Source organism: Jatropha curcas, chromosome 11 (genome assembly GCF_041381405.1).
Source record: "Jatropha curcas cultivar XTBG-Jc1 chromosome 11, XTBG_Jcur_1.0, whole genome shotgun sequence".
NCBI lineage: Eukaryota > Viridiplantae > Streptophyta > Magnoliopsida > Malpighiales > Euphorbiaceae > Jatropha > Jatropha curcas.
Window position 1 is genome coordinate 26,653,204 of NC_143161.1, and position 14,767 is coordinate 26,667,970.

Sequence of the window (14,767 nt, forward strand, 5' to 3'; positions counted from 1 at the left end):
TTTTAACTGATTTTTCAGTTCGGTTTATCACAGTGCGAATTATTAATTTGCATTTAAATAATTAAATACATTTTCCACGCTGTCAGTTTATTAAATTTAAATGAAAAATCTTTGAAAATAAAAATTCGGGTTATTTCATAAACCCAATTGACCCTACTAAATTATTGAAATAAGTCATATCAATTTTAAGAAATTTACTCATTCATCAATTACCGTTGACTCCACTTAAATTTTTTAAACAAATCATGTTCCATTTATATTGTTGACTCTATTAAAAAAAAAAAAAGTAGTATTACCTTTTAAAAAATTGTCCATGTTAAAATATAATTTTTCCAACGTATATATGTATTGAGTATTACCTATAGTTATCGGTCAGTCAACATAGAAAACCGGTAAACCAGATTTAAAACCTAATCGATTCTATTTTTGAACCATTTAAAGAAGAAAAGCAGATTAAATTGGCTAATTCATTGTTGAATCAGTCAATTTACACAAATTCAATTAACTCAAACTAATTTTTTTTAATATTTTTAATTATTTTTGTTATCTTATAATTATTTTTAAATTATAATATGTAAATAATATATATTAATTTGACTCATCAAATACTTCGATTTATAAAACCTCATCAATTAAACAATTCAATTTTTTACTTTATTTTGTTGAACACTTCAACTTGCAAAATTATCAATTATACACTCATTAAAAAGTTAAAAATTATAAAAATTATTGTTTCAAAAATTATAGTAACTGTATATCAAGTCAATTTTACAGATAAAAGCCAAAAATGTTAAAAATGATTGATATTAGTGTCGAAATGTGTGATTATCAAAATTTATAAATTCAAGTGCATGATAAGTTATTTTCAAAGTTTAAGGTGTTACGAGGTTAAAATTGAAAAGTTCAGGAGTGAATTTATATATTCAGCCATTTATTTATAACTATATCCCTCGCTAAAATAAAATGTAAAAGTGCATGTCTTTATTAAATTTTTATGAAGTTATTTCATTTAGATCAGAGATATTATTATAATTGAAATATAAAAATACAAAGTAATGATAAGTCCATCTCAAATCCGAGAGTACTACGAAATAAATTGCATAAATTTTTAAAGCAATTTCAGCTGAAAAAGAAAAAAGCCCGAATAAGACATTTTTCTCTGTAAATGGCACTAAAACATAATTGGCTAAACTCAAGATGTGACCTTTGTTTCTGTTCCCACTGGCAATGACAGAACCAACGCCAAGGGGGTGGGAGGGGCCACCGTCCCCATAACAGTGAACATATTAGCTTAATATCAAACCAAAGGGCTGAGTTAATTTTTATATATATTTAATTAGTTTAAATATATATAAAAAATTGAATGACTTATATCATTAATTTTAATTTTAAATTATCTACTTTTATATTCTTTTTAAAATTTTAAATTTTAATTTTGAATTTGATTCTATTCGGTGAATACATAAAATAAATATTAAAATATGCAATAATATTATAAATTTAGATTTCAATTATTTGTTATTGCCTATTTGATTCTATTCGATGAATACATAACATCTACGTCAGACAATATAAAACAAATCGATGTTTAGTAGTAGATTTTGCGTCACACTGCTGAATTATCCGAATATGAAGAAGGATTAGTTTGCTTATGGTCCTTGGTTGCGAGCTCCAAATCGTAAAATGAGAAACATGGCTGATAAATGGTTGTTGACGGAGACTGAATTCTTGAACGGAGGGAAGTCGAAGGTGACGGCAGAAGCTGATCTGATGGAGGCTGACGTGGAGGATGGTGTTCGAGTGGAATGTTCGAATTTGAATTTACAAAGATCAGATAAGGAGAATGGCCCACGACGAGATAACGAAGTGTTTGCTGATCATGGGAACAGTTTGAATGAGCGAATGAAGTTAGTTGGTGAATGTTTATCTATTGGTGATATGAAGCGTAGAAGAATTAAGAATAAAGGTTCAGAAGATCTGGTAGTGTTTTGTGAAGATTCCCTTAACCTACTGGATGCGTTGGCGAACCCAACGAATGTGGAAGAGGCGGGCTCTGGTGTCCAAACCCGCCAAGCCCAATGAGTTGCTTGAGTTGGAATTGTCGTGGGCTTGGCAACCCAAAGACAATTCGAGAATTAAAAGACCTTGTGTCTTTAAAGAAGCCAAATGTAGTTTTTTTAATTGAAACTAAAGTCCAATGGAAGAAAGTTGATCATGTTCGACGTTTGTTACGGTTTGAAGGCCTATTTGTTGTGAACCCAAGAGGGTTAAGTGGTGGTATTGCTTTGCTTTGGAAGGAACATACTATGTGTCGTTTGATTAGTTACTCCAATAATTTCATCGATGTCGAGGTTGCTGTTACAGGTGTACCTCAATTTCGTTTATCTGGATTTTATGGCTTCCTAGAATGTAATCGTAGAAGACAGTCGTGGCAATTACTTCGAGGTCTATCAAACCGGTCCAACCTCCCATGGGTGGTTTTAGGAGATTTTAATGATTTGTTAACTTATGGTGATAAGAGGGATCAAAGCTCTCAACCGAGGTGGTGTATTGATGTATTTCGTGATACCTTGGAAGGTTGTGGATTAATGGATGTGGGGTATTCTGGACATCAATTTACCTGGGTGAATGGTAGAGATTCCGATGACTGGGTTTGTGAGCGGCAGGACTATGCAGTGGCTACGACTAGTTGGTTAAGAGCTTTCCCGAATTCAATCTTGTATAATTTGGAAACTTCTAACAGTGATCATTCAGCTATTTTTCTTTCCCTAGGTATTTCGGTTGTAAAGTATGTGCCAAAAGTTTTTAAATTTGAAAATAGTTGGCTCTATGAAGCAAATATTCAGCAGGTTGTGGATGATGCATGGAGAGCTGGAAGTGGCTTGAATATTTCAGAGCAAATCCAATTGTGTGCAGCTAGATTGGAGCAATGGGGAAAGGAGAGACGAATGGAGTTTAAAAACAAAATAACAGCCTGTAGGGAACAAATGGCCAGGTTTAGATTTGGTAGTGATAGTGTGTCGGTGGAATTATATCGAACGGCTAAACTGGCTTATCAGGAGGTGCTTTATCAACAGGAGTTATATTGGAAGCAGAGGGCGAAGCAGTTTTGGTTAAACTATGGTGATCAAAATACTTGTTATTTTCATGTGATGGCTACGGCAAGGAAGAAGAAGAATTCGTTTAATAAGTTACGTGGCGAGGACGGCAATTGGTATGATTGGGATAACGGCTTACAGGATATTATTTGTAGTTATTATTCAAAACTATTTACTTCCGAACAGGGGGATTTTGAAACTGTTCTGGAGTGTGTTGAAACAAAATTGACACAAGAGCAGAATATTGAACTTCTACGACCATTTACGGCAGAAGAGGTAAAACAGGCTCTTTTTGATATGCACCCTGAGAAAGCGCCGGGCCCGGATGGTTTTAATCCTGCGTTTTATCAATGTTTTTGGAGTATAGTGGGAGTCGAGGTAACGAATGCTTGTCTGTCTGTGTTGAATGGTGATGGTGAGCTACCGGGTAGAAACTGTACAAATATTGTGTTAATTCCAAAGAAGAAACTTCCGGAGTATGTTGCTGATTTACGCCCAATATCGTTATGTAATGTAATCGATAAAATTGTCTGTAAAGCCCTGGCCAATCATATGAAACATAGTCTTGATGGAGTGATTTCTGCTTATCAGAGTGCTTTTGTTCCGGGAAGACTGATAACGGACAACATTATGATAGCTTTTGAGACAATGCATTGGCTTAAGGGTAGAAGCAGAGGTAGAGATGCTTTTGTTGCTTTAAAGACTGATATGAGCAAAGCTTACGATCGAGTAGAATGGTGTTTTCTTAAAAGCTTGTTGCTTCGTTTGGGCTATTGTGCGGTGTGGGTTGAAAAAATCATGAAAGTGGTGACTTCTGTTAAATATAATTTCAGTCATAATGGACAGTGTTTTGGTCCGGTGATTCCGCAGAGGGGCTTACGGCAAGGAGACCCATTGTCGCCTTACCTCTTCATCATCTGTGCGGAAGCTCTCTCAGCTTTGTTATCCTTCTTTCATAGAAATGGGCAATTGTCAGGTGTGAAAGTACAATCGTCGGCTCCAGAAATTAATCACCTTTTTTTCGCGGATGACGCATTATTCTTCTTCAAAGCTTCTGTGGCAGATGCTTTTATGGTAAAACATTGCCTTCGCCTCTATCAAGAGGCTTCTGGACAGCTAGTTAATTTTACAAAATCTGAAGTATTTATTACTAAAAATACTCCAGTAAACATGCAAGAAGCAATAATTGCAGAGCTACAAGTGCAGCAGGTTTCCGGTTTTCAGAAGTATCTTGGGTTGCCAACGGTTGTGGGTCGGAATCAAAGAGAAGTTTTTAATTATGTGTTGGGTAAGGTAATGGGCAGAATCAGTGGATGGAAGAGGAAGATGTTGAGTCGAGCTGGGAAGGAAGTTTTATTGAAAACAGTTGTACAAGCCGTTCCTAATTATCTTATGCAAGTGTTTCTCTTGCCGTTGGGCATTGTGAATACATTTGAACAAGCTATGAACAAGTTCTGGTGGAAATCCTCTGCAGATAGTGGCATTAACTGGACTTCATGGCAGAAATTAGCAAAGAGAAAAGAAGACGGTGGGTTAAGTTTCAGGTGCCTTAGGGAGTTTAATATTGCCCTTCTGGCAAAGCAGGGCTGGAGACTGCTATGTTTCCTGAATTCTCTTGTTGCTAAGGTGTATAGCGCTAGATACTTTCATGGGAAGACTTTTTTGGAGGCAGAGCTTGGATCAAACCCAAGCTTTATTTGGAAAACTGTGCATGCTGCGCAGGGGTTGATTCGAAAAGGAGCCTTTAGGCGCATTGGGTCTGGTCTGAATACGTTTGTTTTCAAGGATCCATGGATTCCTTCGGTCCCTGGTTTTCGGGTTATTTCTAATAATACATCTGGTCTGGCGGATATGGAGGTATCGTTCTTAACGAGTGAAGGAGGTAGTAGCTGGGATGAGGAGATTTTAATGGCTTTATTTTCTCCCTTGGAAGTGAATGAGATCAAGAAGATACCGCTTGCAGGTGCAGGATGTGATGATTCTTGGAGCTGGCTGTTTGAACGACGAGGAAGCTACTCGGTTAAAAGTGGGTATCGCAAACTGACAGAATTGGTTCCACCTGCAGACTCAAACCAGGGTAGGAAGTGGCTTTTTTTATGGAAAATGGATGTGCCAAAGAAGATACTCAATTTTATCTAGAGGGCTGTTTCTAATCATATACCAGTGGCCAAGAACTTGCGTCAAAAAAGAGTTGAGGTCAGCGTTTTATGTCCGATTTGCTTAGCTAGTGATGAAACGGTCTTACATTGTCTTTATAACTGTGCTTATGTCAAGTTAGTTTGGAGCATGAGTGGAGTTGGATGTTTTACTGGAGTCTCTAGTATGGAAGATTGGTTGGATTGCTGTAAAATGTTCTTAGATAAGGAGCAGCAGTAGTTATCTTTTTTCCTTATGTGGGAATTATGGCTGCATCGGAATAAAAGAGTTTGGGAGCAGAGGGCTTGGAATGTAGACAAAATCCTTTATGGTGCTCGACGAAATATAGTTGAATGGCAGCAGGCGCAACAAATCAAGCTTCCTATCTCTGGTGTTCAAGCTGTTTCTTTGAATTCTTCAGTCAGATGGAAGAACCCAGATTCTGGTATGCTTAAACTGAACATTGATGCGGCATATGATGCTAGTTCAGGTAAGTCATCTTGCGGTTGGATCTTGAGGAGGCATGATGGGAATATGGTTGGAGGAGGAAGTAGGAATTGTGGAACTACGTTGAATGCGGCTGTGGCAGAAGCTATTGGGATTCGAGAAGCCTTGAGCTGGTTGAAGCCTCTGAATCTTGAAGAAAGTGTGTTGGTCGAATCAGATTGTATGGTGGTTGTTCGTTTGATCAATTCAGAAGTGCAGGATTTATCATATCTTGGTTTGATCGTTAAACAGATTAAAGAATTGATGAGTGACATTAACTTGTCTTCTATTTCTTTTGTTCGTAAATCAGCCAATCGGGTTGCTTATTCTCTTGCAAGAGCAGCTCTATTACAGGCTGATTTTATGGAGTGGGGTATTATCCCTCCAAATTTTATCATGGATGTATTGGCTTTTGATAAGTTGAATTAATAAGATGAAAGCTTGTTTTATTCAAAAAAAAAAAAAGTAGTAGTAATTTATTTATTATGACAACCCCTCGCACAGTAACATCATGCAAATTAGACCAAATTAAGTTGACTAAAATTTAATTTAAGCTAATCTTCTTACATAATTCATAAATAATTCTTAATAAAAAAATTAAGCTGCTTATGAATTACTCAAAACTCAGTTCAAAAAACTTCTTGAATAAATTTTATTAGCCGAGTTTGAGTTTTGAAATGAAACTTATAAACTTTAACGTTAAGAATAAGTTTGAGTTCGAATTCGAGTTTAAACATAGAAATAAATAATAATTTTATTTTTTAATTACAAAATAATCTCTTTGTCCATAAATAATTGCCATAATTGTGAAAGTACATTTCTCCGTAAATAAGTGTCACGTTTATGAATTTTAAAAAATAGTAAAATTTCTTTCTATTTTTATCTTTTACAAAATTAATTATTATAATTGTGAAATCTCTCTTTATTATGAATAAAAATAATATAATCAATTTATACTCGATAAATTAAATTACTTTTTTAAGAGATAAAAAGTGTGCAATTGTGAGAATTATTTGTGGATGGATGAAGTACAACTAAACTGAATATGAGTTCATTTACAATTTAATTGAGCCAAATTCAATTATTTTTAAATAAATTAATATTCACTAAAATTTGAATCTGAGTATACCTTAATAAATCAATTTCGAGCTCAACAGAATTCTCACCTAACTTGATTTGATTTGATGGGACATATATCACCTAACTTAATAAATTACCTAGCTTGAAGAGCAGGATTTCTTGACACGCTATACACTGTCTTCTACTGTGATCAACAGCATTTGCTTTCTCATTTCCTCCACGTGTTCCCTCTCTCTTTCTCTCAATTCTTCCTTTTTTTTTTTTTTTTAAATTTCTATTAATAGTTACTTGCTATATATACATATATAGAACCAAACTAAATCAAACCATCACATATATACTTAATATCAAAAAGCTTCTCTCTCTGTCTCTGTCTATTACTGCAGAATGGAGCAGCAAAAGAAGGAAGAAGAGGTGATCGAGTTGGGGACCTTTCTTGATAATTATGAGAAACACAGTACCTTTTATGTAAATTCACTCTCTTTTCCTGAAATGGAATCTCTTTCTGCTCTCTGTGATACTTTCTTGCCGTCAAACGATGTCGTTTCTTCTTCTGCTGCTGCTGATGACTCCATCGCCAAGTTTTTTCTATCTTCTGCTTCCATGGCCGGAACTCCTCAACGCGTAGGATTTTCCTTACTTAATTATATTTATATTTCTTTTTTCACTTTTCTTCCTTTGTTTATGCTTGCTTTTATTTCACAAACCTGCATACAAAATAATATTGGTCATCGATCACAAGGTTTACTCAAGAGTCCATGCATGTCAAGAAATTATTTAACAGTAACCTAAGTAACACGGAAAACACATTTTATAATTTCGAAGGTGTTCTTAAAGTATACGAAATTACATTGAACCGACATGAGCCTGGGTTGACAAGAATACGATATTGAGTGGTGTAGCAGCTCACTGTCTGAGAGGAGTACGATGTTCAGGGTGGGGTGGAGCTCAACGGAGGTTCAAGGATTCTGACCACTCCAAGAAATTTAATAATATAGAAGAAAAATTATATTTAACCTTTTAAAAATTCAAAAAATTTCATTTAATTCTCTCAAAATAAAAATTAGTAATTTGATTTGGTCTGAAAGATTATATATATATTTTTTTAAATTATATAAATTATTTATTATGTTAAATAATTTATTTTTTAGTGTCAAAATATTATGTGATGTTACACGTATTAATAAATGAACAGGTTTTTCTATTTATAACAGATTTATTAATCTATTTTTTATTATTTTATTTTTATAGTAATTTGTACTTTTCATATTACTTTCAAACTGTCAATCACATTTATATATTCTTTATATATATATTTTTAATTTTGCTTTATATTTTTTATAAACTTATAAATCAACCAAATCACTCACTAATAGAAGTCAACTATGTTAGTATTTAACGAGATTGAGATGTATAAAATATTTTTCAACATATTAATTAACAGATGAGACATTCTAATTTTATATGAGTCCATCATATATTCTAAATTAATAAAAATATTTTTTTCAATTAAACCATGATATTTTTAAACACTGAGAGAAAAAAAATAAAATAATAATAATTTTTTAAAAGAGTTTTTTTTATTAACTTGATACATAGATGATAGATGGTGTCATTCACACCGGTTCTGAACAAGCTGTCGTAGAATCAATGTATTCGTCCGGAACATTAAAATTGATTTTTGCATGCATGGTGTGGGATCTATTCCTCTACATTTTGCTTACTCTAACTGGCCACGTCACTCCAACTCTGACAAGTTAAACTTTAAATAGATTTTTCTTTGTTTTGAATTTATTTCATAAAGCGTGGGGCCATAGGTAATAACTAGTTGGGTGTAGGGGTCGCGATTTTCCGGTTTTTGGAATCGTAACCGGAATCGTGAGGAATTGAAATCTGTCCGAATGATATCAGAATTCGAGGTCTGCGGTTTGATAACGGTTTCAACTTTTGAGGAACTGTTAATCAGTGATTTCAAGAACTGGAGGTTCCACCCAGTTTTAATAATTTATTTTTTATTTTTTTCAAATATTTTTATGAAATCTCTAAATTAACCTTCCTAACAACTATATAGCGGTTAATTTAAGGGTGTCTGTGAAAAATTAATTTTTTGAATTTACTATAAATACCTCTTTCATTTTAAAAAAAATAATTTAAGTTCAAGCATTTTTCTAAAAAAAATAAATTAAATTCAAACCCTTTTCTAAAAAAAAAAAAGTTCAAGCCTTTTTTAAAAAAATAAATTAAGCGTTTTATTTAATTTTTTCTTTAAGTTTTTTTAAAAAATTGTTTCATAAATATTTAAATTTTAAATTTTCAACAAAAAAATGTTCCCTAAATTTTGATTTTATAATGCCAGAAAATCAATCACATAACCGCCCAGAATTGTTGATTTGGAACAGTTAAGGAACCGAAATATGAATCGTAACTGGAACTGTCAATTTTTAGTTTGATTTTAGTTCTAGAATCAAAACCGGCGGTTCTAAAACCGTGGCTACCCCTAATTGGATGTCTCTTAATTTTTTATTTTTGACGCATGTGCACTGTTGCATCAGATATGGTATTTGGAGAACATGTTTCATGTCCCTTCATACATATTCATATTTTCTACTGTTGATACCTAATTTGTGAAAAACGACAAGTATACAATATTTATATATCAATCGGCGAATATTTTTGCTGATTTTTTTTTTTAATCACCATTATTAGGGATCACTTCATTCAGTTTAGGACTAAGTCATAGTTAAAGCTCATCATTCCTGCATGCATGTGCGTTTAGTAGGAATTAAAACTCTTTTCATATAGTCAGTTTGTGTTGTCAACTGAGCTGCAATCGTTTGTTTTACTGATTGTTTTTATTAAATAGTTATGTTTTATTAACTTATACATGGACGTTGTCATTCACACCGGATCTAAGCAAGCTGTTGTACAATCAATGTATTCGTCCGGAACATTAAAATTGCTTTTTGCATGCATAGTATTGGATCTATTCCTCTACATTTTGCGTACTCTAACTGGCCACGTCACTCCAACTCTGACAAGTCAAATTTTAAAAAATAAGTTCAAGTTTTTTTTAATAAATAAATTAAGTCTTTTTTTTAATTTTTTTCTTTTAAGTTTATTTTTAAATTATTTCATAAATATTTAAATTTTATATTTTTTAAAGAAATATTCCTTAACTTTTGATTTTATAATGTCGGACAATCGGAACCGTTGAGTTGGAACCATTAAAAAATCGGATTTTGAACTGTAACCGTTGAATTGGAATCATTAATTTTTTATTAAATCGAAACCGACGGTTTTAAAATAATGGATGTCTCTTAATTTTTTATTTTTTATTTTATTTTTATTTTTGACGCATGTGCGCTGTTGCTTCAGATATGGTGTTTGGAGAACATGTTTCATGTCCCTTCATACATATTCATATTTTCTACTGTTGATGCCTAATCGGTGAAAAATGACAAGTATATAATATTTATATATCAATCCACAAATACTTTTGCTGGTTTTTTTTTTTTTTTTAAAACCACGATCGTCTAATTCAGTTTGAGACTTAATTACAATTAAGGCCCATCACGCAAGAGCATTTAGTGGAGTTGGAAATTCTTCCCACATGCACAGTCTGTATTGTCATGTGAGCCATGGTTTTGCTGATTGTTTTTATTAAATAGTTATGTTTTATTTAAAATTTATTGACGGTCAAAAAATTATTAACCCACTGATCTGTCATGGGTATCAGGTGAGTATATATTAGTTAAAATGGAAAAATCAAATTAGGTTTTCAATTCGATTTGATTCGGTTTATTATTTTAAATAATTTCAATTTGGTTATAGAAAATAAGGTAAACATGTCAAAAATGGATGGACATAACCTCTTCAGTTTAGTTCAAAACATAATTCTATATAGAAAATAATTAATTTTCAATTTTCAATTTTATCATTTTTCAGTCCAATTTAAAATTAAATTGACCGATTAAACACTCTAATATGTATTTTTAATTAATGAACTCGACCAACCCCATAACCTAATCGAAATAATTTTTGTAAAAAATGTTTTAAAATTTAGATTTGCGCAAGTGGTTCAATCAGTTAGCAAGTGCAGATCGGTTCACCCTTAGTACTCATTTTAATCTAAATTCATTGAGATTATTTGACCTGACCAGTTCATCTATTAACCAAAAAACCAAACAGATCAATCAAATTTGCTTTATTTGCCAATAAAAATTGTAATTATAATTTTTTAATTTCTATTTTTTTTATGAGTAGTTATGTTGGCAAGTAAATGTGAGTATTACACCCATGTTCTAATAAGCAGATAGGAGGACTGATAAGCCAGAGATTGAAGCACCCAAAGAAATGGTTGATACGAGTGGCCCTGTGGATGCTATCTACAAGGGTTGGAACCTTCATTTTGTGTGGGCTACTTAGCATTTCAACCCATTTTCCCTTCTTTCTAAAGTTCTCTCAAATCCATCTCCACAAAAGGGAAAAGATATTGCATTCTTGGTCTCTCAGCTTTTTCTCTCTCCTCAGGATGTTATTCAAGACTGTTAAACTTCTCTGTTTGCTCGTCTTCTTCTCTCAGGTTCAATTTCTCTATGCCCTTCTTTATTTGTTTCCTTCTTTTTATAGTAAACTATTCAATAGCATATCCAAATCCAAATTTCAGGTAGATGAGAAAGGTGAGAACCTGGCATGGAAAGCAATGGACTATCCAGGACCTGATCCAGAGTTCAAAAAAGAACAGGAAGCTGCATTAAAACTAGCTAAAAATAATGAAGAAGAAAAAGAAAAGCTGTTTGGACCTCTTTATAAAGGACTAATAGACATGAACCTTCCACGAGATATAACTGCAAACTCTCTTCGACTGTCCGGATTCCCTGTCTTTACTTACCGGCCAAAAATAAATAATCCTTCATTAGTTATCAAATGCGACGCAGTGGTGGTCGGTTCTGGTTCAGGTGGCAGTGTGGTTGCTGGGGTTCTTGCAAAAGCTGGTTATAAAGTGGTTGTTATTGAGAAAGGAAACTATTTTGCAAGAAGTAACCTTTCACTCCTTGAAGGCCCTTCAATGGATCAAATGTACTTATCTGCTGGGTTAATGGCTACTGATGATATGGGAGTTGTAGTTCTTGCAGGCTCTACAGTTGGTGGAGGCTCTACAATTAACTGGTCAGCTTCTATTAGAACTCCTCAACATGTTACTGATGAATGGAGTAATGCTTATGGCTTAGAGATTTTCGATAGTAAGTTATACAAAGAAGCATTAGATGTTGTTTGTGAGAAAATGGGAGTGCAATCTGAAATCAATGAAGAAGGTTTTAACAATGCTATTTTAAGAAAAGGGTGTGAAGAATTAGGTTATAATGTAAATACTATTCCTAGAAATTCTTCCTCTGATCATTATTGTGGTTGGTGTTGTCTTGGCTGCAAAGATGGAAAAAAGAAAGGAACTTGTGAAACCTGGCTATTGGATTTAGTTAATTCAGGTAATGGGTTAATTCTTCCTAATTGTGAGGCTATTAAGGTTTTACATAAGCGAAGAAGAAGAGGAAATCGAAGAGTAGCAAGTGGAGTTGCTTTTGCATTTGGAAAAGAAGTTTGTGTTGTTCAATCAAAGGTTACTATTGTCGCTTGTGGTGCTCTTAGCACTCCACCATTGTTGAAAAGAAGCGGCTTGAAGAATCCTAATATTGGCAAACATTTACACCTCCATCCTGTCACAATGGCGTGGGGATACTTCCCGGATGATCAACCATTGGCGTGGCCGGAAAAACACAAGAAAAGCTATCAAGGAGGGATAATGACAGCTATGAGTTTGGTCACTTCTGATAAATTATACGGTGCTGTTATACAAACACCATCATTGCATCCGGGTATGTTCGCGAGCCTAATGCCATGGGTTTCGGGTGTAGACATGAAAATGAAAATGGGTAGATTTTCGAGGACTGCTCATATATTTGCATTGGCGAGAGATAAAGGATCAGGAAAAGTTAATTCGCCAAACTCGATATCTTATCAAATGGAAGCTGCAGACGAAGAGAATTTACAGAAAGGATTAGAAAAAGGACTAAGAATACTAGCAGCAGCAGGAGCTGAAGAAATTGGGACACATCATAGCAAAGGGAGAAGCTTAAATGTTAAAAAAGAAAGTTATAAGGAGTTTGACAAGTTCGTGAAGAGGGAAAGTTCGCGGTCATTGAGAGATTTATCGACACAGATATGTTCAGCTCATCAGATGGGGAGTTGCAGAATGGGGATTGATCCAAGAAACTCAGTAGTGAATGAAATGGGGGAGACATGGGAAGTAGAAGGATTGTTTATAGCAGATACAAGTGTATTTCCAGCGGCATTAGGTGTCAATCCTATGGTCACAGTTCAGGCTATTGCTTATTGCACTGCACAATCTGTTCTTCAACTGCTTAAGAGAAAGAAATTCTGTTAAATTGTAATTGTTTTTTTGCATCTTTTGCAGTTCAATATTTGTAGCAAAATAAAACTTGTGGATTTCAATGGTAATTACTCAATAATTTTACCATAGTAACTTAATTTGCTGCTATTATACTTTTCACCTTTTAACTCTTCCTTTTGCTGCATTGTCACGGTGGTAACTCATTAATTTCAAACAAACAAAAAAAAATTAATAAACATAACTTGATTTGATCTATGCATAATCCAAGTTGGATAGTTTAATACGAACTTTGGAGTAGTGGTGTAAATGAGCCGAGCTTGAACTTCCCAAGCTCAAAGCTCGGTTCGATAGAATTTAACTCGGTTCGAAATTCAACGAGTCTGAAACTTTAGGCTCAGGCTCGGCTCAAGTTACACTTAAGCTTGTTTCAAGTTTGAGTTCAATTTGAAAAATTTTAAGCTCGAGGCATGAGTGATCTAAAAGAATTTTATATATATGTATGTATAAAAGCTCGATAAGACTCGATGAGTTTTAAAGCTGAACATCATTAGGCTCAAGCTCGGCTTTAACTATACAACCCTAGCACCAAATTCACACTCAACCATTCTCAATCATCTTAAATTATCTTAATGACCATTATTGAGAAAGGAGGACAGTGATGGTAGTGATAATGGAGAAATAAGAGAGAGGATATGTAGAGATATGGACGGAGGAGAAGATTAGAGTATAGAAGGAAGGTTGATTTACAATGTCAGAGAATGTACTAATAAAGTTAAAGTGAAAAGAGAGAAGGCCGGTTTAAGTGTACAGAAAAAAAAAAAAAAACCTTCTGTGTGCGCTACCATATAGCATTCTGGTGTCCCCAATGTAGAAAAAACGGACAAAGGTTACTTTTCTGTTACATAAATCAAAGTTAAGGAATTTTAGTGTTACAAATTAAATTCAAAGGACGACAATATGATAATGGCTATAGTTCATGGACAACATCTAAAAATAAGCCATAAATATTGCATTACAGAACTTTGTCAGTTCATTAAGTCACCCTAATCTCAAATATTGAAAAAAGGAAAGAAAATGTCAAACCTTCAGGATTAATTGAATAAATCACTAAAAAAACTCAAATTTTGCGGGTAGTTTTAATTGTACCCTAAATTTACTTTCTTCTCCTAGTACAATGAACTTTAATTTTAATTATAATAGCACCCTAATTTCAAATTATATCCAATTTAATGAATAAAATATTATTTTCTTTAAACATTTACTCTTTCTCATAGTTAGGTTAACAAAAAACTTACCGTTTAATAACACCTTGAATATTGGTTAAAAATTTAAATTCATAAAAAACCAAGTAAAATAATAATTTTAGTTAGCTACAAGCATAGAAAATTAGTTCAAGTTCTTGTTTTGCCATTTTTTAAGCATGAAATTTTAGTTGAAGTTTATTGAAATTATTGACAGTGATTTTTGTAAGTGTACGAAATCGCAACAAGTAATATAGAGTGAGAAGAGTATCGTATCCATAGGGATTGTATATCAAGTACCAAAATTGTGTTAACCT

General features: G+C 33.4%; 2 protein-coding genes across 2 annotated transcripts; both read left to right on the forward strand.

Moving 5' to 3' along the window:
• The first annotated feature begins 5,489 nt into the window (after positions 1-5,489).
• On the forward strand, positions 5,490-6,149 carry LOC149492843 (uncharacterized). The gene has a single exon (XM_089715967.1). The coding sequence runs from the start codon at positions 5,490-5,492 to the stop codon at positions 6,147-6,149; it is 660 nt and encodes a 219-aa protein (XP_089572093.1).
• A 980-nt stretch (positions 6,150-7,129) lies between these two features.
• LOC105634428 (long-chain-alcohol oxidase FAO4A) lies at positions 7,130-13,341 on the forward strand. The gene is made up of 3 exons (XM_089716635.1): positions 7,130-7,424; positions 11,113-11,382; positions 11,467-13,341. The coding sequence occupies exons 1-3, from the start codon at positions 7,188-7,190 to the stop codon at positions 13,240-13,242; spliced, it is 2,283 nt and encodes a 760-aa protein (XP_089572761.1). The 5' UTR covers positions 7,130-7,187; the 3' UTR covers positions 13,243-13,341.
• The last annotated feature ends 1,426 nt before the right edge of the window (positions 13,342-14,767 follow it).